A 25,756-nucleotide genomic window follows, 5' to 3' on the forward strand; every position below is an offset into this window, starting at 1 on the left:
GAATTTGCATTTGAATGGGTTGACGTTAGATAAGCTACCTGATCCATCCATTGGCATACATTTCGAAATGTGGCTGAGATCGCTCGAGCTTTTATTTCTAAATTTAAAGAAAAAAGACTAGGGAAAGTGGCGACTGCTACCTTTAAAGGTCATATCGGATCAAAGATATATATGGAAGCTATATCTAAATCTGATCCGATTTTTTTCAAAATCAATAGCTATTGTTTTTGGACCGAAAAATGACTAGTGCAAAATTTCATGACAATCGGGCTACATATGCGACTTGTAACTTGATAACAAGAATACGTGGTCAGACAGACAGACGGACATAGCTAAATCCAATCAAGAAGTGATTCTAAGCCGATCGATATACTTATCAGTGGGTCTGATTTCTCTCCTTCTTAGCGTTGCATAATAAACGCACAAAGCTATAATACCCTGTAGCACAGTGGTGGTATAGGGTATAATAAATTTCTTGAAATATCTAAAAATTATATTTTCTCGATGGTTTCAGATTGTTTGTACAGTATTTTATGGAAATAAATAGCATTTAAGCCCGATTGTGGTAATGGAGACAATATCCTGTTGAAATCATGTAACCAATTTGACACAAATTAAAATCAGCGCAATATATAATAATTTTGCAACATTTAACAAAACTAAAAAACCGTCATCAATATAATGAAACCAATTCGCTGTTATTGTTAAAAAAATAATTGAATAAGCCAAATTTAGTATAAAAGTAAGATATCAGCACCGAAAAATCTAATCGGCCAATAAATTGTGTTTTGGCAAGCAATACAAAGTTCAGCTCTTGTTTTATTACCAAAGGTCACCATGGGTCTATTCCTGGACCCAGTAGCGACTACAATTTTCCACAAAAAATTGGGAAGGTTTTTTTTTCATTTCAAAGTTACAGAAGGATTTTGAGCCCACAGCGAGGTGGGCCCCAACCCCAAATGAAATTCTGGCTACGTCGGTGTAGGAATCCTTGAAAACGTCGCTGCCATCGGACACCGAAAATAATGTGGGGACGTAATACCAGACTTTAATCGTTTAAAGGCCGGGCAATGAAGAGCAATTAGGGATTTTGTTAGTAGTACGGAATTTCTGACTTCGACTTTGTTTTCGGGGATACTTTTTAGTATTTAGAGTGCACAACAATCCGCTTAAAGGCATGGGGTGGATTAATATCCGTGCCCTCTTTTTAGCGTAACATAATCTATTGTTGAAGATTTCCATATTTATTATCATGTCTTAAAACTCCTTAACTTTGCTGCCACTAGCCTTTTGACTAATTGGGTGTAACAAAAAACTCACCTGTTTGAAAACATTTCACTATTTAAGAAGTTTTAGTCAACATTTTTTTCGTCAACATTTGGGGAATGCGGCTTGAAAATGTTTGTATCCAATTTTGTATTGCCCGGTGAGCGATGGTTGATTAATAAAAACAAAATGAAATGGAAATGAAAGATGGCTGGTCAATGTTGTCTTTAAAAAAAATTTCTTACATTTACAAAAAACAAATGAATATTAAAATGTCTTAAAAGATATAATTTCGAAATGGGCCTGGAACAAATTTAACACAATATTTCTACTTTAGATAATTTTCATTGACATTTTCTATTTGGAAATGTTGTTAGAATTTCAACTTAAACTGAAATTTTGTCTGTAAAAAATTTCCATGTCTTGCGCTATTTTTATTTGGTCTTGAAATAATTCATACAACCGGATATTTTCCGGCTGCATACCATAAGGTAATCTGTTTCTATTACAAATAGAAATTGAAATTTTGTTTATAAAAAATATCATTTCAAATCTGTCGATAAAAATAATATTATGAAATTTGGTCTTTAAAACAATATTTTCGGGCCTGACCTCGTCTGGGTCAGGTTTTTTCTTAACAGAAATATCACAACAAGTTTGTCTTTAGAAAAAATTTAATTTAAATTTTTGTCTTTAGAACAATTGTTTTCATTAGAAAATTATTATCTTTAAAAAATGTGTTCGAGGCGGAGAAATTTCGACATTTGTGGGTGGTCTAGGATCCCCATGACATTCAATATTTATACTTGCACATTGTAATGTTGTACATCAATAGGCCAAACAATTATCTTATTTAGCTGTAATGTGGATGGGAATTATGTAATATGTTTTAGTTTTTAGTGTACCATCTACTCCAATTGCGTAACATACCACTTTTATTTGCCTGCTTTACTTTTGTATGCGTTGATGGTATAGGCACAACGTTTTTCTCATCAAATAGTTTCTTTTCTATATTAACTAGGTTACGAGTTTCCTTTACAATATCGTAGAAAACATCAGCAAATTTTAATAACAATGGATTTTTGTTTTTCACACTATTTTGCATATAACACGAGGGAATTTGGCGTCATTAAAAATGGTGTATTAAGAAGAAGGAATTTGCATTTGAATGGGTTGACGTTAGATAAGCTACCTGATCCATCCATTGGCATACATTTCGAAATGTGGCTGAGATCGCTCGAGCTTTTATTTCTAAATTTAAAGAAAAAAGACTAGGGAAAGTGGCGACTGCTACCTTTAAAGGTCATATCGGATCAAAGATATATATGGAAGCTATATCTAAATCTGATCCGATTTTTTTCAAAATCAATAGCTATTGTTTTTGGACCGAAAAATGACTAGTGCAAAATTTCATGACAATCGGGCTACATATGCGACTTGTAACTTGATAACAAGAATACGTGGTCAGACAGACAGACGGACATAGCTAAATCCAATCAAGAAGTGATTCTAAGCCGATCGATATACTTATCAGTGGGTCTGATTTCTCTCCTTCTTAGCGTTGCATAATAAACGCACAAAGCTATAATACCCTGTAGCACAGTGGTGGTATAGGGTATAATAAATTTCTTGAAATATCTAAAAATTATATTTTCTCGATGGTTTCAGATTGTTTGTACAGTATTTTATGGAAATAAATAGCATTTAAGCCCGATTGTGGTAATGGAGACAATATCCTGTTGAAATCATGTAACCAATTTGACACAAATTAAAATCAGCGCAATATATAATAATTTTGCAACATTTAACAAAACTAAAAAACCGTCATCAATATAATGAAACCAATTCGCTGTTATTGTTAAAAAAATAATTGAATAAGCCAAATTTAGTATAAAAGTAAGATATCAGCACCGAAAAATCTAATCGGCCAATAAATTGTGTTTTGGCAAGCAATACAAAGTTCAGCTCTTGTTTTATTACCAAAGGTCACCATGGGTCTATTCCTGGACCCAGTAGCGACTACAATTTTCCACAAAAAATTGGGAAGGTTTTTTTTTCATTTCAAAGTTACAGAAGGATTTTGAGCCCACAGCGAGGTGGGCCCCAACCCCAAATGAAATTCTGGCTACGTCGGTGTAGGAATCCTTGAAAACGTCGCTGCCATCGGACACCGAAAATAATGTGGGGACGTAATACCAGACTTTAATCGTTTAAAGGCCGGGCAATGAAGAGCAATTAGGGATTTTGTTAGTAGTACGGAATTTCTGACTTCGACTTTGTTTTCGGGGATACTTTTTAGTATTTAGAGTGCACAACAATCCGCTTAAAGGCATGGGGTGGATTAATATCCGTGCCCTCTTTTTAGCGTAACATAATCTATTGTTGAAGATTTCCATATTTATTATCATGTCTTAAAACTCCTTAACTTTGCTGCCACTAGCCTTTTGACTAATTGGGTGTAACAAAAAACTCACCTGTTTGAAAACATTTCACTATTTAAGAAGTTTTAGTCAACATTTTTTTCGTCAACATTTGGGGAATGCGGCTTGAAAATGTTTGTATCCAATTTTGTATTGCCCGGTGAGCGATGGTTGATTAATAAAAACAAAATGAAATGGAAATGAAAGATGGCTGGTCAATGTTGTCTTTAAAAAAAATTTCTTACATTTACAAAAAACAAATGAATATTAAAATGTCTTAAAAGATATAATTTCGAAATGGGCCTGGAACAAATTTAACACAATATTTCTACTTTAGATAATTTTCATTGACATTTTCTATTTGGAAATGTTGTTAGAATTTCAACTTAAACTGAAATTTTGTCTGTAAAAAATTTCCATGTCTTGCGCTATTTTTATTTGGTCTTGAAATAATTCATACAACCGGATATTTTCCGGCTGCATACCATAAGGTAATCTGTTTCTATTACAAATAGAAATTGAAATTTTGTTTATAAAAAATATCATTTCAAATCTGTCGATAAAAATAATATTATGAAATTTGGTCTTTAAAACAATATTTTCGGCCTGACCTCGTCTGGGTCAGGTTTTTTCTTAACAGAAATATCACAACAAGTTTGTCTTTAGAAAAAATTTAATTTAAATTTTGTCTTTAGAACAATTGTTTTCATTAGAAAATTATTATCTTTAAAAAATGTGTTCGAGGCGGAGAAATTTCGACATTTGTGGGTGGTCTGGGATCCCCATGACATTCAATATTTATACTTGCACATTGTAATGTTGTACATCAATAGGCCAAACAATTATCTTATTTAGCTGTAATGTGGATGGGAATTATGTAATATGTTTTAGTTTTTAGTGTACCATCTACTCCAATTGCGTAACATACCACTTTTATTTGCCTGCTTTACTTTTGTATGCGTTGATGGTATAGGCACAACGTTTTTCTCATCAAATAGTTTCTTTTCTATATTAACTAGGTTACGAGTTTCCTTTACAATATCGTAGAAAACATCAGCAAATTTTAATAACAATGGATTTTTGTTTTTCACACTATTTTGCATATAACACGAGGGAATTTGGCGTCATTAAAAATGGTGTATTAAGAAGAAGGAATTTGCATTTGAATGGGTTGACCTGATCCATCCATTGGCATACATTTCGAAATGTGGCTGAGATCGCTCGAGCTTTTATTTCTAAATTTAAAGAAAAAAGACTAGGGAAAGTGGCGACTGCTACCTTTAAAGGTCATATCGGATCAAAGATATATATGGAAGCTATATCTAAATCTGATCCGATTTTTTTCAAAATCAATAGCTATTGTTTTTGGACCGAAAAATGACTAGTGCAAAATTTCATGACAATCGGGCTACATATGCGACTTGTAACTTGATAACAAGAATACGTGGTCAGACAGACAGACGGACATAGCTAAATCCAATCAAGAAGTGATTCTAAGCCGATCGATATACTTATCAGTGGGTCTGATTTCTCTCCTTCTTAGCGTTGCATAATAAACGCACAAAGCTATAATACCCTGTAGCACAGTGGTGGTATAGGGTATAATAAATTTCTTGAAATATCTAAAAATTATATTTTCTCGATGGTTTCAGATTGTTTGTACAGTATTTTATGGAAATAAATAGCATTTAAGCCCGATTGTGGTAATGGAGACAATATCCTGTTGAAATCATGTAACCAATTTGACACAAATTAAAATCAGCGCAATATATAATAATTTTGCAACATTTAACAAAACTAAAAAACCGTCATCAATATAATGAAACCAATTCGCTGTTATTGTTAAAAAAATAATTGAATAAGCCAAATTTAGTATAAAAGTAAGATATCAGCACCGAAAAATCTAATCGGCCAATAAATTGTGTTTTGGCAAGCAATACAAAGTTCAGCTCTTGTTTTATTACCAAAGGTCACCATGGGTCTATTCCTGGACCCAGTAGCGACTACAATTTTCCACAAAAAATTGGGAAGGTTTTTTTTTCATTTCAAAGTTACAGAAGGATTTTGAGCCCACAGCGAGGTGGGCCCCAACCCCAAATGAAATTCTGGCTACGTCGGTGTAGGAATCCTTGAAAACGTCGCTGCCATCGGACACCGAAAATAATGTGGGGACGTAATACCAGACTTTAATCGTTTAAAGGCCGGGCAATGAAGAGCAATTAGGGATTTTGTTAGTAGTACGGAATTTCTGACTTCGACTTTGTTTTCGGGGATACTTTTTAGTATTTAGAGTGCACAACAATCCGCTTAAAGGCATGGGGTGGATTAATATCCGTGCCCTCTTTTTAGCGTAACATAATCTATTGTTGAAGATTTCCATATTTATTATCATGTCTTAAAACTCCTTAACTTTGCTGCCACTAGCCTTTTGACTAATTGGGTGTAACAAAAAACTCACCTGTTTGAAAACATTTCACTATTTAAGAAGTTTTAGTCAACATTTTTTTCGTCAACATTTGGGGAATGCGGCTTGAAAATGTTTGTATCCAATTTTGTATTGCCCGGTGAGCGATGGTTGATTAATAAAAACAAAATGAAATGGAAATGAAAGATGGCTGGTCAATGTTGTCTTTAAAAAAAATTTCTTACATTTACAAAAAACAAATGAATATTAAAATGTCTTAAAAGATATAATTTCGAAATGGGCCTGGAACAAATTTAACACAATATTTCTACTTTAGATAATTTTCATTGACATTTTCTATTTGGAAATGTTGTTAGAATTTCAACTTAAACTGAAATTTTGTCTGTAAAAAATTTCCATGTCTTGCGCTATTTTTATTTGGTCTTGAAATAATTCATACAACCGGATATTTTCCGGCTGCATACCATAAGGTAATCTGTTTCTATTACAAATAGAAATTGAAATTTTGTTTATAAAAAATATCATTTCAAATCTGTCGATAAAAATAATATTATGAAATTTGGTCTTTAAAACAATATTTTCGGCCTGACCTCGTCTGGGTCAGGTTTTTTCTTAACAGAAATATCACAACAAGTTTGTCTTTAGAAAAAATTTAATTTAAATTTTGTCTTTAGAACAATTGTTTTCATTAGAAAATTATTATCTTTAAAAAATGTGTTCGAGGCGGAGAAATTTCGACATTTGTGGGTGGTCTGGGATCCCCATGACATTCAATATTTATACTTGCACATTGTAATGTTGTACATCAATAGGCCAAACAATTATCTTATTTAGCTGTAATGTGGATGGGAATTATGTAATATGTTTTAGTTTTTAGTGTACCATCTACTCCAATTGCGTAACATACCACTTTTATTTGCCTGCTTTACTTTTGTATGCGTTGATGGTATAGGCACAACGTTTTTCTCATCAAATAGTTTCTTTTCTATATTAACTAGGTTACGAGTTTCCTTTACAATATCGTAGAAAACATCAGCAAATTTTAATAACAATGGATTTTTGTTTTTCACACTATTTTGCATATAACACGAGGGAATTTGGCGTCATTAAAAATGGTGTATTAAGAAGAAGGAATTTGCATTTGAATGGGTTGACGAAAATGAATAAATTACAAGTATGATTTATGGCAATTCTACGAGTTGTTGAACCCACAATCATGTTGCCATCAAGCAATTCCAATGACATGGTGGTCAAACCACGAAGGACACAATGTACTGCTAATTGGTATAGTAAAGAACAACGAGAATGACATGAGTGAGTGCAAATTACACTCTACCCGGAGAAAATAACACAAACAATAATCCCAACAACAATTGGTAAAAGAAAGTAAAGCAACAAAAAATGGGAAAGCCAAGAATTCACGCCCTCTAGTAAGTAAATATTTGTACTAACTAGGGCTGGAATTTGTCGAAGCATGGGAGAGACAAAGATAGACTATGTTCGGAGTATTTGATTGGCCGCAAAGTCAAGAAAACGGTATAGTCTTCTCGGCATAATCATTATGGTGAATGGCTGGGGGTGTGTGTGAGTGGTGATGTTATTTTGTTGAGATATACCTGCGACATACAATGGCCAACATCTTAGTTGCTGTGTTTGTTGCCGTTGTAAGTGTTGTTTAGTTGTATACAACGTCTTCTGTGTCTTGCTTTGTATTGGCTGGCAAGTGGTGTTGTTGCCTCCGCCGACGTCGCTGTCTTCACAGAAAAGCAACGATCCTCTACCGAGATCAACGAATACATCAGTTAGGTTTACAACGCGAAACGAGACACATCACAGTACAAGAAGTCGAAACGAGGCTTGAAGATAACAAATTGAGATATTTAGCTTAACATAATTTGTTAACAAAAAAAAAAAAAAGATTTGCCGGCCAACACAAATCAATTTATATAAAAATTCATGTGAAAACTAAAAACATTCTTGGATTATACAAAGCAATAAAAGTGGAAGAAAGTAGTGTCAAGTGTTATTTATATATTGCGACAATATTGCCGGTTCAACATTATTGGACTTAAGAAAGAAGTGTTACCAAATCAAAAATGACTGTCACAGCGTTTGCCGCCGCCATGCACAGACCCTTCTTTAATGGATACCCATCTATGCAAGGTATGTTACGAATTGAAAAAAAAATTACCTACCCACCCCTATTCTCTTAAAGAGAGTTCTCTTCGATATCGAAAGAGCAGCACTTGCTTGCTCTCTTAAAAGTCCTTGGTGTTTCATGTACTTTTTTCACTATCTAAATTTAATTGCCATCATTAAGTCACAGCTACAAAGTCCCTGACCTTGTCTAACTTCCTAGGAAGTCAGTGGTAATGTTAGTTCCTACCTTTACACACAGAGAAATCGCCTTTATTTTTGTGTTCTCAAAACTTTTACGGAGAGTTGGAGACGTTTTCTTGATTTCTTTAGAGTGTAGCACACACTGTCATAAATCAAGTGGTATTCTTTCGCAAAATATTGTCAGTACAACAGCTAGAAAATCACACCCCGGCGGGTAGCACGCGAGCATGTTAAACACTTCGCGCTCACTTCTACCTGGCCATGTTATCGAGTCCCAAGTATCTTCCAAACAATGTGCAATGATGAGCCTCGAAAGTCCGACGACTCAGCATGATTGCGAAATTTCTACGGAAATGACACGCGCATATGAAAACCATCCCAAGCTAAGATTTCCAAAAACTCATGTTTGTATTTTCCATGTTCTCTTGTTGCTTGCAGATATGAATGCCGGTCAAGGACGCGTCAATCAACTGGGAGGCGTATTCATCAACGGCCGTCCTTTACCCAACAGCATCCGGCTGAAGATAGTCGAAATGGCTGCAGAGGGCATACGGCCTTGTGTTATTTCCCGCCAACTTCGTGTGTCTCACGGTTGTGTGTCGAAGATCTTAAATCGTTACCAGGAAACCGGTTCTATTCGCCCCGGAGTAATCGGCGGCTCCAAGCCTCGTATCACCACACCAGAAATTGAAAACCGCATTGAAGAATACAAACGAGCCAATCCTGGAATTTTCTCTTGGGAAATTCGTGATAAACTCATCCGAGATGGTATTTGTGATCGCACCACTGCTCCCTCAGTATCCGCCATTTCGCGATTGGTACGTGGTCGTGATGCCCCTCTAGAAAATTGCGATGAACAAAAAACACAGACTTCTGCTTCAGGTTCCGTCTCAGATGCTGCCACCAACTCCCATGAAGATCTCTCCGACTGTGAAAGTGAACCCGGCATTGCCTTGAAACGTAAACAACGACGTAGCCGTACCACATTTTCTGCCATGCAATTGGAAGAACTCGAAAAAGCTTTTGAACGTACCCAATACCCCGATATTTACACACGCGAGGAGTTGGCCCAACGTACCAACCTTTCAGAAGCTCGAATTCAAGTTTGGTTTAGTAACCGACGTGCTCGTTTGCGGAAACAAAATACCTCAGGTGGATCAACTGTTGCCAGCGGTCAAGTTCCTCTAATGGCAGGTATGGGAACATCATATCCCACCGTGGCCCACCATCCTTATGCTGCAATGATGCCAACTGAGGCCTCAGTTGCGGCAGCTGCTTATCAGCAACAAATGTACGATTTCTATGCTGGACACACCTCATCGGCTGCTGCTGTGGCGTCTTCGTCAGCCACTGCGCCGCCTGTAGCTAATGCCTCAGTTGCTAGTGCCTTGACACCACCTCATCATCAGCTTTATAATTCGGTTGTCCCCAACACTGTCCAATACGGTATGAACATGAATGTCTACAATTCCAGCGGTACCGCCCCAACAAGCACAGTATCACCACAAAATGGGTCCTACGCCAACGAAAACGAAAACGCTGCTCCAATTGTACGCAACGATAGCCCCAGCGAATCCATCAATTCCGCTTATGGCTCTTCGGGCATACAGTTGCCTCCAACCCCCAACAGCTTGTCGGCAGTTATCGGCGGAGGTCCTCACTCCGTGAACGGCAACAGCCATGAGGACCTACAGGCAGCCCTGAAATCAGAACCATCGAACACTACTCAACATCAACACCATCACTATAACCACTGGCAGAGTTCCCAGACTACGAGTACAACGTCTTCAGCTGCAAGGCCTTCGGCTCCATTATCACCGGAAGATTCCTTGAATTCGACGGGACATGAATCCAATACCCAAGTCTCTAACATTTCTAATGCTGGGCACAATATGTACTCTCATGCGTCAGCGGCTGCAGCTGCTGCCGCCTCTCAATATCCCTCGTATTCAGCTCATGCACATCACCACCATCACACATCACACCATTCTCAATACAGCCAGCAGTATGGAAGCTCGGGCCAACAACTACCTTTTCCTTCGCATGGCGCCACCTCTGGCACGGCTGGAGCCAACTCCAGTCATTTTATGCAACAAAATTTTGCTGCTTTCGGGTCGCCTTCTAAAGTTAATTATGCTGCAGTGCCTCAACATTTCTATCCATCATGGTATTAAACAGCTCCACAGTTCAGTTTGAAGTGCAAGCTGGACTTACACTTGCCGTTACACTGTTGTTGTTGTTGTTGTTGTAATTGCAGTAAACCTTACCAAAGATTTTGAATGAATAGCATTGTGGTTTTATTGTATGTATATTTTGTAATTATTTTAATTTTTTTTTAGTTTAACTTTATTTCTACGATTTTCAATGTATAAAACTTTTAGATAAGAAATTGGTATCTGCTAAAGTTTTTGCATTTTATATGGATTGTAAATAGGCTTTTATTATTATTGTAGTTTAAATGAATTAGTTTTTAAGTTTTATCACAATAAGCTAAATAAATAATTCTTTAAAAAATTAAACTGCCATTTTTTAGCTTCAGTTCCAATTTATTTCGACCCATATCCGCTTGGTTGATTTTTGCAAGTTAGGTCGCCATCTAGCCTTCAAAACACCAAACTTGGACCAAATTCGAATTAAGTTCTCAAGAACTGAAATATAAAGTAGGAATCGAACTTTCTGATGTGATACAATTCTAAGTTTATTTAGCCTTGAAAGTTTATTAGCCTGGCTTCTTAAGCATCGATCTAACTAAAGAGTGATTTTTGAAGAGCTATAGAAAAGTTTAAAAAGAACACATAAAATTCGGAAAAATGCATGAAATCTTTATTTGAATCGATAGTTCGGTCCATATAATTTAATGTTTGAAGATTATTTCATGCAAATGTTGACCGTGACTGCGCCTCAAATTGTCCATCCGCTAAGTCCAATTTTAACATACTCTTTCCAACTTTTCGGCCGGTATCTCACGAATTAATGCTTCAATGTTGTCTTTCAATGCATCAAATGAAGCGAGCTTGTCTGTACTGACATGAGCTTTAACATAGCCCCATAAAAAATAGTCCCCATATTGCCATGGCCGGTAAATATGAACCGTTTGGAGGGTTCTGTATTCGGAATGAATTTGATATCTATTTTCAGTGCAAAGTGCCGGTGGCCGCCCCAGCCCAAAAACGCCCTCCAAACGGTTCATGTTTAGCGGCCATGGCAATATGGGGCTGAAATTACTCAACGGAAATGAAGTTCAGTTTAGGGGGTGCTTAGGGCGTACCCCAAAACACTTGGCTCCTAAATTGGATATCAAATTCGTATTCTACTCTCAAATACCTTTCACTTCAGTCCCATATTGTCATAATGGGTCAAACCTTTTGACGTATCTTTAGGAGGAGAAGCGCCACCTAGACTTGAACGCTAATTTTTATGTCATATTCGTAATCTACTCCCCAATACCTTTCATTTTAGTCCTATATATGGTCGGCTAATATGTCCATTTAGGGGTGTTTGGGGGTGGGCGACCTCCCATTACTTGGAATTTATGTTTTATGCCATATTTGTAATCTACTGCCTAATACTTTTCATTTGAACCCCATATTGACATGAACTTCGAATATATGTGTTTAGACAAGATTTTAAGGGGTGGCGTGACCCCTATACTTCGATCTGATTTTCATTTGAGCCCCATATCAAAATGAACGTTCAACATGTCTGTTTGGGGGAGTTAAGGGTTTGGGGAGGCCCGATTATTACTTAGACTCAAATTTTAATACCATCTTCGTATTGTGGTTGTGGGGTGACCCCCTATACTTCGACATGAATTTGTATGCCAGATTCGTTATCTGCACTTGCATACTTTTCATTTGATACCCATATTGTCCTTGTCGGTCCACTTTTGATTTTTTGATGTTTTTGGGGTAACGGTGGAGGGTCCGCCCCCTTCAGTTTTTATGATTTCAACAGGTTCTTGTTTGTGATGACTCGCTTGTGTCAGCATGCCCTAGTGCCAAGCCAAGGGCAAACAGCGACCGCCATGGTGGACCCCAGAGCTGGTTGGTCTAACGTAGGACGGCAGAAAACTCTTCAACAGAGCAAAAGCCACAAGAGCCCCTCACGATTGGGACATCTATGATGCTGAGTTAAGAAAACATAAGGGCGAACTTATAAAAGGCTCAGAACAAATCCTAGGTAGAATTCTGCAGCTCCGTGGAGGATACATCTGAGGCCTCTAGGCTAAGGAAGATTCTGCCCTCGAGACCTATTACGGAGGGGGTATATCCAGAAGTCAGAGAATGTATGGACAATGTCTAGTGAGGAAACACTAGAACTACTCGTTGATACACATTTCCAGCGAAATTCTCCAAAGGACAATGTGGCGCCAGAAAAGGTTGTCACTGGTATGCATTTGTCGGAGGCTATTAGGGAAATTGTGTCTGAGCCCCTACTACATGATCCCATATTTGGATATCAGATTCGTATTCTACTCCCAAATACCTTTATTTGAGCCCCATATTGCGATGGTCAGTAAATAATTGCTGTTTGTGGGGTGTTTTGGGGAAGGGATAGACCCCCAGAAAATTGGTCCCGAAAGTGTGTATCAATTTCGTACTCTTCTCCCCAACACCCTTCGTTTGAGCCCCACATTGACATGGTCGGTAAATATGCTCGATTTAGGGGTGTTACGAAGAGTGGGGTTGTCCCCCAAACACTTAGCCTTGAAAATATGTCAGCATCGTGCTCTACTCGCGAATATCATTTACTTAAACCCCGTATTGACATTGCCCTCAAAATTGGATATAAAATTCGTTTTCTAATCTCAAATACATTACATTTATACCCCTTATTGCAAAAGCCAGCAAATATGTCCGGTTTGGGGTATGGGCCCTTAAAGTGGAGTGGCCCGTTAGACACTTTTCCCGTATATTGATATCGAATTCGTCTTTGAGTCGTAAATTTGTTCTCTTTGGGGGCTGTTTTTGAAAAAGGCGGCCCCCCAAACACTTGGCCTCACATTTGTACACCACATTCGTATTCTACACTCAAATACCTATTATTTAAGCCCCATATTGCAGTGGTCAGTAAATATGTCCCGTTTTGGACAGTGTTTTGGGAAAGGGGGGTGACCCCCAGAAACTTGGTCCCACATTTGGATATCAAAATTATTTTCTACTCGCAAATACCTTTCATTTGAGTTCCATATTGCCATGGATGGTAAATATGTACGATTTAGGCGTGTTTTGGGTGTTGGGATAGTCCCCCTAACACTTGGCCCGACAATTGGATATCAGATACGTTTTCTTATCGTAAATAATCTTCATTTGTGCCCCATATTGTCGTGATTGGTCTAAATATATATTTGGTAGGTTTTAGAGGTGGGGCGGCTCCCTAGGTACCCCATCCGAAAAGACAGCACACAAAATTTCGCTTAAATCGCACCACCCATCACCGAGATCTGACGTTGCTGAAAATAAGGGTAAGGGGGAGAGTCCGCTCCCCTTCAGATATCAAAAAATGTAGTACGCTATTTTCACCACGGGATCATTATGCACCAACAGTGAAAATTTCATGACAATCGGTTCAACAGTTTTTGAGTCTATAAGGAACACGCAACCAAACATACAAACAAACAAACCGACAAACAAACACAAATTGATTTTCATATATAAGAGAAGATTAAAAATATGAAATTTTGTCATTAAGCGTGGGCTTGGGCTTGGTAGACCCACTCTTTCCTCTGGCTACGTCCCTGATAGCAGCTATATCCAAATGTGATCCGATCTACACCATATTCGGGGTGGATGTTAGTTTCACCAAAATCGGGGAATAAATACTATATTTATGGGTGAAAGACCTTCAATCGGGAGACCAGTCTAAATAAAGGCTATACCCAAAAATTTTTCGAAATAAACCATACTCAAAGCTGACATCGAAGGCTTGAACACAGCTCACTTTGATAAATTTCAGCAAAATCTGGAAATAAATGCGGTTTGTATTAGCCTGACACCTTAAATCGGGAGACGGTCTATATGGGGACTTCTATCTATTATACAAAAATGAAATTGTTGCGCTTTGTTTGTTTGTCTGTTCTGTATAGACTTAAAAACGACTGAATCGATTTTCATGAAACTTTCAGAGGTGGTAGAGTATGAGCCCCGGGTGAAAACATGGTACTATATTTTTTGATATTCGAAGGGGGCGGAGCTTACCCCCATTTTCAAAATCGCCAAATCTCGGAGATGTTGCACCGATATATCAAAATTTTGTATGCCATCTTATTAGGGGTCAAAGTTTTGTGGTCAAAATCCCATCCCAAAACCCGCCCGAACGGACATGTTTACCGATTAGGACAATATGGGTATCAAATGAAAGGTATTTAAGAGTAGAGTACGAACTTGGCATAAAAAGTTACCCTAAGAGTCCGGGGAGTCCCTCATCCCCAAAAACACCATTCAACGTGACAATTATACCGCATTGGGCAATATAAGCAATATGGGTATAAAATGAAAGGTATTTAAAACTAGAGTACAAATCTTACATAAAAATGTTTTCCTCCACCCTCCAAAACCCCCCATAAGGACACTTTTACCGCTTTGGGCAATATGGGTATAAAATGAAAGGTATTTAAAAGTAGAGTACAAATCTGACTTAAAAACGTATTACATGGTGTCTGAGGCGCCCCCACCCCCGAAAACCCCTCAACAAGACATATATACCGATTGGGACAGTATGGGTATCAAATGAAAGATGTCTGGAAGTTGAGTACACATCTGATATAAGAATTTGTTTCATGGTGACTTGAGGCCTCCCCAACTCCAAAAACCCCCAAAACGGACATGAATGTCGCAAAATGGGTATCAAGAAATCAAATACACATTTGGGACAGAGTATGGGATCGGCCCACCCACTAAATACCCTTCAATAGGACGTGTTGTTCGATCGGGATATTGTAGAAATGAAAAGAAAGGTGTACGACACAAGAGTGGGAATCTAATGTTGATATACGGATTCAAGTATCAGGGTCATGTTCTGCCGTTCAGCATGACAAGTAGATCACAACAATAAAGGACTCAAATAAATTGTCTTTTGGGAATTAGCGCCGGGGGGACCGACCCTCTCCTCCCAATAAAATTAAGTTCAAAATGTCATGTAGGACGACCGAGAATGAAAAGACGTATTAGGGGGCAATGAAAGCCGATTAGGATAGAATAGGATAGCAATAATAGGTCTTTTTTAGTATCTTCTTCTTGCCTTCAAATTGTGATAGACTCAGAAGGACCTGAGGATCTTCAAAAATGTGGTATCCCAAGTGGTAGCTTTGAAACATGATTTTTAATGTAGATAACCAATACAAAAAAAAATTAATTAGTATGGATCTGAACGAGAGCCGTAGCCCTGAATATCTTGATCGCCATTTTCAAAATGTTTAAAGGAAACCCCATTTTTAAAAAGAGGCATTTTGAGTACACGGGGCCAGCTACAAAAGATATTTGTAAGTAGAGTTCGAATCTGATATATATATATATATATATATATATATATATATATATATATATATATATATATATATATATATATATATATATATATATATATATATATATATATATATATATATATATATATATATATATATATATATATATATATATATATATATATATATATATATATATATATATATATATATATATATAAGGATCCAATCATCTGAGTCATGGCCAGCCCTTCAAAAGGACATATAGATACTCTTTGACAGTAGAGTAATCATTTGTTATTAACATTTGGCCCAAGTGGCCAAAATCAACAATAAACTGTCTAGTTGACGCAACGGGACAATATAGTGTACTCAAATAAAAGAACAAGCGTCTGGTGGGCACCCACGAAAAAAAGGAAAGGGAAATTAAAAAAAGAAACGCATAATGGCTGTTCAGAACAGAGTTAGACACCAATGAAAAGTCTTTGTAGTAGAGTAAAATTTTTGTCCTTCTTGTGATCTGCGGAACTTTAGAAATGTTGTATATATGGTAGCGTTTTAGTACGATTTTGGAAGTAGACAACCAATACAATAAACAAATGAAGTAGTCTGGATCTGAAATGGGCCCATAGCCCTGAAATGCTCAAAGAAAAATCCATTGTCAAAAAGCCAATTTAGGGTGTAGCAAAGCGTACCGGGCCAGCTAGTAAATCTACAAAAAAATGGAACTTTGATATAAAATACAGCCAACATTAGGTCCCATTTTTTTCGTGTTCATATTTTACAGCAAAGTTAAAATAGATGAACCAAACTATTTAAATAGTTTATCCTCTTAATAGTCTATAATTTTAGTAAAAAAAATTCTATTTCAGAGATATAAATATTAGAAATACAAAATCAAGTCCATGCCTTCTAGCGTGCGTCGCGAAAAATATTTACTTTTGCAAATCAAAGATATTTTGACAACATGCTTCGAGTGCTCTTTTAAGTGAACAAAATATGAAAAAATTTACAAAACGCAGCGTGTGTCATGATTTTACCTGACATCAAAAATTTAATTTCTAAAATTTTTAATTATTTTCTTATTTTCTTTTCGTTTCAACAATATGTAGTTTTATTTTAAATCGAAGATTTTTAATTTAAAATCAGCAGATAGTGTTTGCTGATCTCTGGGTGTAGTCTATAACAGCGGCATATTATCAATCTAAGGAAAATTGTTCCAAGCTCCCCCATTGTCAACTCTAATGGCCTATTAGTCCTTGACACGCTTCCGTAAACAGCAGGTATTTTCCTCCAAATTCTCCAATATAGTATATCTACTGTGTGTTTATATTGCAGAAAACGGCAATTTTTCCAAAAAAAAGAACAATAACTCCTTTTAAATGTATTTTTATTGAGTCATTATTTATGCTAAATAAATACCTTTAAGTAGCAGACTGTTGGCAATCTTGGCAGGGAATCTCAACAAACACCACAGGACACTCAAAAAGATGCACGCGCGCATTTCAAGTAAGGCGAGGATTCTGGGGCCATACTGTGCGAAGTTTCTGTACAAAATAGACACAGCACATCAAAGACACATTACATGGAAGGACTATTATTTTAAGAGCTCAAGGAAGAGAGTAAATAAAATTGCAGTTATTGTTTTTCGACGAAAAAAAGCTGTGAATTTGGGGAAGAGGACGGCAAAGATTAACAAATCAATATTCTTTTACTTCATTCCTAATTGATTCGAGTCAATTAATAGTACGGGCCAATTAACCTCCTAAGGAGGTGTGAGTTTAGCTTAAAACGGGAGCATCAACGTGTATACATGGTTTAAACAATTTTTCTTTTATGTTGGATGGTTTCTGTGGAAGGTCCACAATTATGGGATTGTCCTAAAAATTACACATATAACATGTTTAAGGGCGACGCGTTGATTTAATGGTTTACCAGTATTTCACACCCCTTTTTCACCTGTGAATTTTTTTTGGTGGTGGTGGTGTTGATTTGGAATCTCAGAATTGTAGCCCCGCATAAAGATATTTCAAGGAACAATTAAATATCATCCTTTTTTTTTAAATAACATTAACTTAGACAGAATAATACTTTAAACCAGTTTGGCGTCTTTTTGTTTCATACTTTTGCTGATCTTTTCATCATACTTTACCCATTGCCTCGAACTCGTCCTCTTGTTTTGTTTTTCTAAACTACTTTTTGGTGTTAACTTCAATACTCATTGTAATCCCATGTGTGTGTACACGACAGCCTTATTCATGCGAAGATAGAGATCATCCTTGTTTCGGGATGACACTTTGGCACCTCATTAAGATATTTATTTAGGAAATCCCCTTAATGCGAAATTTTTAGTTCACACCTTAAAAAAATATTGACTTTGAAGTCAACTTGCGATTATGTATGTCGCCACTGGCGCCGCTTGATCTCAGCCATCAAGAAGATCATGAGATGACTAATGGTTTGCAATTTTTTTTTTCATTTGCAAAAAAAAAAAACTGAAAGTCATCAAGAATGTTTGTAATGATTGCTTTTCGGAGTATTTTTGTTCTTTTGAAAAATGAGTTCTAATTTATAATGAGCACAGTCAATGCTACTCATAGTATTCCTTACGATGTACTTACATGATGAACATGAGCCAACATAAGTAAGATATGCTTTACATACTGGCATATCCTTATGTCAGATATAATCCAACTACCGACTCCGAATCTACGGAGTTGTAATCATACCCTACACCACTACTGTGGTACAGGGTATTATAACTTAGTGAATTAGCTTGTAACACCCAAAAGGAAGAGAGATGGACCCATTGATAAGTACACCGATCGACTCAGAATCACTTTCTGATTCGATTTAGCTATGTCCGTCTGTCTATCTGTCTGTCCGTCTGTCTGTCCATCTGTCCATGTTAATTTGTGTACAAACTACAGGTCGCAATTTTTAACCGATCGTCTTCAAATTTGGTATGAGCGTGTTTTTCGGCCTAGAGACGAAGTCTATTGAAATTGGAAAAAATCGGTTCAGATTTGGATATAGCTCCCATATATATGTTCGTCCGATTTGGAGTAATAATCCAATAAAACAGTCATTTGCTAACCGATTTTCTCCAAAATTTGGCGAGAAGGATTTTCTTATGACTCCCAACATTACAGGTGAATTTCATTAAAATCGGTTCAGATTTGGATATAGCTCACATATATATGTTCGTCCGATTTGCAGTAATCTTATATATAAAAATCAATTGTTGGTTTGTTTGTTTGTATGTTTGTGTGTTCCTTATAGACTCAGAAACGGCTGAACCGATTTTCTTGAAATTTTCACAGATCGTGCATAATGATCCCGTGGTAAAAATAGGGTACTACATTTTTTGATATCTGAAGGGGGCGGACCCTCCCCCTTACCCTAATTTTCAGAAACGCCAGATCTCGGAGATGGGTGGTGCGATTTAAGCGAAATTTTGTGTGCTCTCATATAGTACCCTAAAAATAAAAATATGGGGCCGCCCACCTCAAAACCTACCAAACATATATTTAGACCAATCACGACAATATGGGACTCAAATGAAAGGAAGTTAGGAAAAGAAAACGTATCTGATATCCATTTGTCGAACCAAGTGCTAGGGGGACCACCCCAACCCCCAAAACACCCCTAAGTCGGACATATTTACCGACCATGGCAATATGGGACTCAAATGAAAGATATTTGCGAGTAGAATACGAATCTGATATCCAAATGTGGGACCACGTTTCTGGGGGTCCACCTCCTTCCCCAAACAGGACTTATTTACTGACCATGGGAATATGGGGCTTAAATAAAAGGTATTTGAGTGTAGAATTAGAATATGATATCCAAATATGGGACCAAGTGTTTGGGGGGTCGCCTCTCCCCAAAAACATCCCCCAAAGGGAAAAAATTTTCGACCATAGCCATATGGGGCTCAAATGAAAGGTCTTTGGGAGTAAAGCACGAATCTGATATCAATATTTGGGAAAAGTGTCTATGGGGCCACCCCACCCCCACAACACCACCCAAATAGTGAGTATTTGCTGACTTTTGCAATATGAGGCTCAAATACAATGGTTTTTAGAGTGGAACACGAATCCGATATATATTTTCAAGAGCAACTCACTGAGTGGCCGCCCATCCTCCAAAACACTCCCCAAGCCGGTCACGTTTGCCGACTATGGAGTTATGGGGCTCAAATTAAAGGTATTTGGGAGTTGACCACGTATCTGATATCAACATTAGGGACCAACTGTCGAGGGGACGTCCCACCACCATAACAACCCCTAAATAGGACGTATTTGCTCACCAAGACAATTTGGGTCGTAAAGAGAGTGGAACTAAATATTTATAGTTTTTAGGGCCAATAACTCAAACCGGACATATTTGCTGACTTTTGCAATAAGGAGTTTAAATGAGATTAGAAAACGAAGTTGATATCCAATTTTGAGGGCATTGGCAATATGGGGTTCAAATAAATCATATATAGATATATGAGAATAGAGCACGTTGCTGATACATTTTCCGGGCTTAGTGTTTGAGGGACCACCCTAATACCCAAAACACCTCTAAATCAGCCATATATATCGACCATGTCAATTTGCAGCTTAAATTAAAGGTATTGGAGGGTAGAGCAAGAATTGATACCCACATTCGGGACCAATTTTCTGGGGGTCAACCCCTTTCCCAAAATACCCCACAAGCCATAATTTTTTAGTGACCATCGCAAAATGGGGCTCAAATAAAGGTATTTGGGAGTAGAATACGAATTTGATATCCAAATTTAGGACCATGTATTTAGGGAATCACCCCTTCCCCAAAACATCCCGCAAAGGGTAACAAGTAAAAAGGCATTAAGTTCAGCCGGGACGAACTTTGGATACCCACCACTTCGGGAATATATGTAAACCACCTTTCATCAAAATTCGGTGAAAATTTCATACCTTATGTCCCATATCAGTTATATCAAAATATGTTCCGATTTGGACCAAATACTAAAAGTACTCTAGCTATATCTAAAAATAAACCGATCTGAACCATATACGACACGGATGTCGAGAAGCCTAACATAAGTCACTGTGTCAAATTTCAGTGAAATCGGACAATAAATGCGTCTTTTATGGCCCAAAAAACCTAAAACCTAGATATCGGTCTATATGACAGCTATATCCAAATCTGAACCGATCTGTGCGATATTGCAGAAGTATGTCAAGGGGTTTAACTTCACTCACTGTCCCAAATTTCGGCGACATCGGACAATAAATAAGCATTTTATGGGCCCAAAACCATAAATCAAGAAATCGGTCTATATGGCAGCTATCCAAATCTGAATATCCAAATCTGAACCGATCTGGGCCAAATTAAAGAAAGATGTCGAAGGGCCTAACACAACTCACTGTCCAAAATTTCAGCGAAATCGGATAAAAAATGTAGCTTTTATGGGCCTTAGACCCTAAATCGGAGGATCGGTCTATGGGGGCTATATCAAGATATAGTCCGATATATATATATATATATAGGGTCGGAAATGGATATTTCAATGTGTTGCAAACGGAATGACAAAATGAATATACCCCCATCCTTCGGTGGTGGGTATAAACAATTTTCGACCAAGCCAATATGTGGCATTTAAGATAAGAAAACGAATTAAATAACCTATTTTGGGTCATGTGTTTGGGGGACGCCTCATCGTGTAAACTCCCCTAAACCAATGGCAATATGGGGTTTAAATAAATGGTTTTTGAAAAAAGAGCACGATGCTGATATTTTTTCAGGGCCAAGTGCCTGGGAGACTGCCTCACCCCTGAAAACACCCCTAAATCAGATATCATGAGAGGGCCGAAATAAAGTGTTTAAAGAATGGAGTACACTTTACACCAAACTTAAATTCGTAGACCAATAAAAACCATATGGGATTCGGACAAAGGCACTTATATTGTTAAATTGTTAGTCAAGCGATATACCATTTTCGTAGCATGGTGTTTCACTAAAAGCTCTTTAATTGTCGAAAATAAATATTCCAAGGAAACTTTTGTTCCATATAAAGTAAAAGAAGGCGCAGCGGAGCGGGCCCGGGTCAGCTAGTAATGCAATAAAATGGTCATTTGTTACCCGATTCTCTCGAAATTTAGCAGGAAGAATTTTCTAATGACTCTCGACATTACTGTCGTTCCTTCATGGAAATCGGTTCAGATTTAGATATAGCTCTCATATATAAATCGCCCGATTTTCACTCCTGGAGTCACAACAAGCGCATTTATTGACCCATCTTGCCAAAAATTTTGCAAAACGCTTTCCTCCATGACTGCCACAGTATCTGAGAAATTTGCTGAAATAGGTTCCGATTTAGGTATAGCTCACATATATAAATTCGTCCGATTTTGAGAAATATTGCAAGAAAGTGCTCATTTCAGAAAGGATTTTGTTATGACTCTCGATATTTCTGGTGAATTTCGTAGAAATCGGTTCAGATTTAGATATAGCTGTCATATATGTATATCGCCCGATTTTAACTTCTAGAGCAACTGCAAGCGCATTGTTTGACCAATCTCGCTAACATTTTGCACAACGCTTTCCTCGAAGACTTCCACATTATCTGAGAAGTTTGCTCGAAATCGGTTCGGAATTTGATATAACTCCCATATATATTTTCGTCAGATTTTGGGTAATTTGCAATAATGTTGTCATTTGTCGTTACAGTAGTTATTACAGTTTGAACATATTTGTTCGCCGTGGTCCATCAAAATTGATTCAGAATTGGATATAGCTCCCACACTGTACTTATAGGGTAGGTGCCCTTCCTTACTGGTTTTAGCCTGAATTAATATTGGGTTGCCCAAAAAGTAATTGCGGATTTTTCATATAGTCGGCGTTGACAAATTTTTTCACAGCTTGTGACTCTGTAATTGCATTCTTTCTTCTGTCAGTTATCAGCTGTTACTTTTAGCTTGCTTTAGAAAAAAAGTGTAAAAAGTATATTTGATTAAAGTTCATTCTAAGTTTTATTAAAAATGCATTTTCTTTCTTTTAAAAAATCCGCAATTACTTTTTGGGCAACCCAATATAACAAAAGCAAGGTTAAGTATTACAATACCTAACACAAATATTGCATGTGTATTGCAAATTTAGATATAGCGCAGATCACCATTACTGTGGCATTTAAAGAATCACATGTCCATATAAGATACATATGTATTCTTGCGATCATGATACAGGTGAAATTTGTTGTTCAAATATCATAAAATTTTCCTAATATCCCTGTTTTATACCCACTATCATAGAATGGGGGTATACTAATCTGCTCATTCCGTTTGTAACACATAGAAATATTGATCTACGACCTCATAAACAATATATATTCATGATCGTCTTGATATTCTAAGCCAATCTAGCCATGTCAGTCAGTCCGTATGTGTAAATCACGATAGTGGCCGTATGCTCGAAACTAGCCGCTTGAAATTTTGCACATATACTTCTTATTGACGTAGGTGGTTGGGGATTGTAAAGGGTCATATCAGTTCTGATTTGGAAATAGCACGATATAAACCGTTCTCCTGCCTTGACTTCTTGAGCCCCTGGAAGCCGCAATTGTTATCCGATTTTGCTGGAATTTTGCACGGAACGTTTTGTTATGACTTTCAACAACCGTTCCAAGTACGGTCTTAATCGGTTAATTTCCTGATACAGCTCTAATATAAACCGATCTCCTTAGTTGAGTTCTTGAACCTCTAGAAGCGCCTATTGTTGTCCGATGGAGTAAAATTTTGCGCATAGTGTTCTGTTATGACTTCAAACAATTGTGCCAAGTATGGTCCAAATCGTTCTATAAGCTGATAAGGGTCCCATATAAACCTATATTCCGATTTGAAATCTTGAGGCCCACATAGCTGCCTTGTTATCCGATTGGGCTTAATTTTTGCATGTAGTGTACAACTACGACTTTCAACAATCGTGCAAAGTATGGCATAAATTGGTTTATAATTTAAATTTTTGTCTGATTTGATAAAAATTTGGTATGTAGAAATTTTTAGAAGAACCCATGGTGGAGCGTTCCCAAGATTCCGCCCGGCAGAACTTAAAACATTTTTACTTGTTGTTTTCTATTCCAGCGGAGTGCTTCCGTCTTGACAGATCGAACGTCGTTTTTCCGAAGACGGTTCTCTGAGTTTGAAGCACCCTGTCCTTCCAGGACCCTTTGTATACATGAATGGGGCACCTGAGCTGGAGTACGCATAGAATTCCTTGGAATCAGGAAATTTTATAGGCTTCAGGGTGCAGCGTATTACAGGTAAAAGTTTACGCTATCTGGAAGCCACTGGGTCAACATCGTCTTCAGGAGAGGGACGAGAGCGGCGGTTCGATCAGAATGCCACCATATACGTGAACAGACGGGCGGCACTGAAAGTTCTGCCGTCGGGCCATGTGAGGTCGAAACTGGTTAGAAGATGCAAAGAGCTTCTTTGGCTTATGGGAAAGGCTGTCAGGATCTGCTGGGTTCCGGGCCATCAAGGAGTGGTGGGAAAAAAAGAGGACTACGAGCTGGCCAGGAATGAATAGCTGATTGCTCCAATTCGTGTTTCGGAACCAGTTAGCTCTCAACAATGCGAGTTTTTTGGTAGAGTGAGTTGGTGCTGTAGGTTTCATGGTAGCTAAGGCATTGTGACCGAGAATTTTGTGAATCAAGACGTCGCTTGTCCTGGGTCTGAGGAACCATGACTTCGGATAGCTGATAGGCATCCTGATTGGGCATTGCATCGTCAGGACTTTGACGTCGCGCTGGAGGCAAGGAGAGACAGACATCTGCAGGATGTGCGATGGCGGGGAAGGGTTGGAAACGGTTAAGCGCATTTTGTGTCACTTCCCCTCAGGGGTGAACACCTCTTTCCATGCCGGGATTCACTCCCGGTACTTAGCCCCTCTTGTCATTCTGTAGTTCTGTATAGCCCTGAATTTGCTGACTGGATCATAATCTTGCCATTTAGAGTTTCTTCTTCTGGTCATACGCGATGGTTCCTTTTCTGTCCTATTTGCTGACAGTTTTTCTCCACTTATTTTTATACCCTCCACCATCGGATTGGGGTATACTTATTTCGTCATTCCGTTTGTAGCACCTCGAAATATTCGACTAAGAGCCTATAAAGTATATAAATTCTTGGTATTCATGTCATTTTAAGTCGATCTACCCATGGGCCAAATCGGTCCCCGTTTAGGTATAGCTCCCATATAAACCGATCTCCCGAATATACTTCTAAAGCGTCTAGAACACGCAATTACTATCTGAATTGGCTAAAATTTTCTGTGACCTACAACAGATGAACTAAGTATTCTTCAAAGCTTACATATGAACCGGTCTCTCGAATATACTTTTTGAGCCTCTAGGGGCGCTTCTTTTATCTAATTTAGCTGAACCTTTGCACGATGACTTTTCCTATGACCTCCAACAGATCTACGAAGTATGGTTCCAATCGGCTCAAAACCGATCTCCCGAATATACTTCTTGAGCCTCTAGAGGGCTCTTATCCAAACATATAAAAAATCCTTGAGGATTTCTTGTTATGACCTCCCATAATCCTTTTTTAGTTTCTGCCTATAAAAAGAAACCGTCCGAAGGACTTGATTTGCCCATAAAGGAATACCGGGCACAGAACTTGACAAATGCGATTTATGGTGGACGGTATATAAGATTCGGCCTGGCCGAACTTAGCACGATTTTATTTGTTCTCTTCTACGTTCTTCTAAGGGCAATACAATAGGCCTAAGGCTTCCGAGTGAAGCGGCTAGTAACCAAGATTGCTTGTCACATGGCCTCCAACCTAATCTAACCTAGCCTTGTAGTAA

At 37.7% G+C, this 25,756-nt stretch overlaps 1 protein-coding gene and 1 long non-coding RNA gene across 2 annotated transcripts; both read left to right on the top strand.

The window, feature by feature from the left end:
- Positions 1-8,207: 8,207 nt before the first annotated feature.
- On the top strand, positions 8,208-10,625 carry LOC106086569 (segmentation protein paired). Its single transcript, XM_013251299.2, has 2 exons — positions 8,208-8,274; positions 8,890-10,625. The coding sequence occupies exons 1-2, from the start codon at positions 8,208-8,210 to the stop codon at positions 10,623-10,625; spliced, it is 1,803 nt and encodes a 600-aa protein (XP_013106753.2).
- A 6,349-nt stretch (positions 10,626-16,974) lies between these two features.
- On the top strand, positions 16,975-17,616 carry LOC106086570 (uncharacterized). The gene is made up of 2 exons (XR_001221147.2): positions 16,975-17,199; positions 17,255-17,616. It is a non-coding gene; the product is annotated as an uncharacterized LOC106086570 (long non-coding RNA).
- The last annotated feature ends 8,140 nt before the right edge of the window (positions 17,617-25,756 follow it).

The sequence above is a fragment of the Stomoxys calcitrans genome, chromosome 3 (genome assembly GCF_963082655.1).
Source record: "Stomoxys calcitrans chromosome 3, idStoCalc2.1, whole genome shotgun sequence".
Lineage (NCBI taxonomy): Eukaryota > Metazoa > Arthropoda > Insecta > Diptera > Muscidae > Stomoxys > Stomoxys calcitrans.

Bases quoted from the DNA above. Each gene is read 5' to 3' on its own strand.
- LOC106086569 (XM_013251299.2), top strand. From the start codon at position 8,208: ATGACTGTCACAGCGTTTGCCGCCGCCATGCACAGACCCTTCTTTAAT. The intron at 8,275-8,889 runs GTATGTTACGAA...TGTTGCTTGCAG, and splicing joins TGGATACCCATCTATGCAAG to ATATGAATGCCGGTCAAGGA.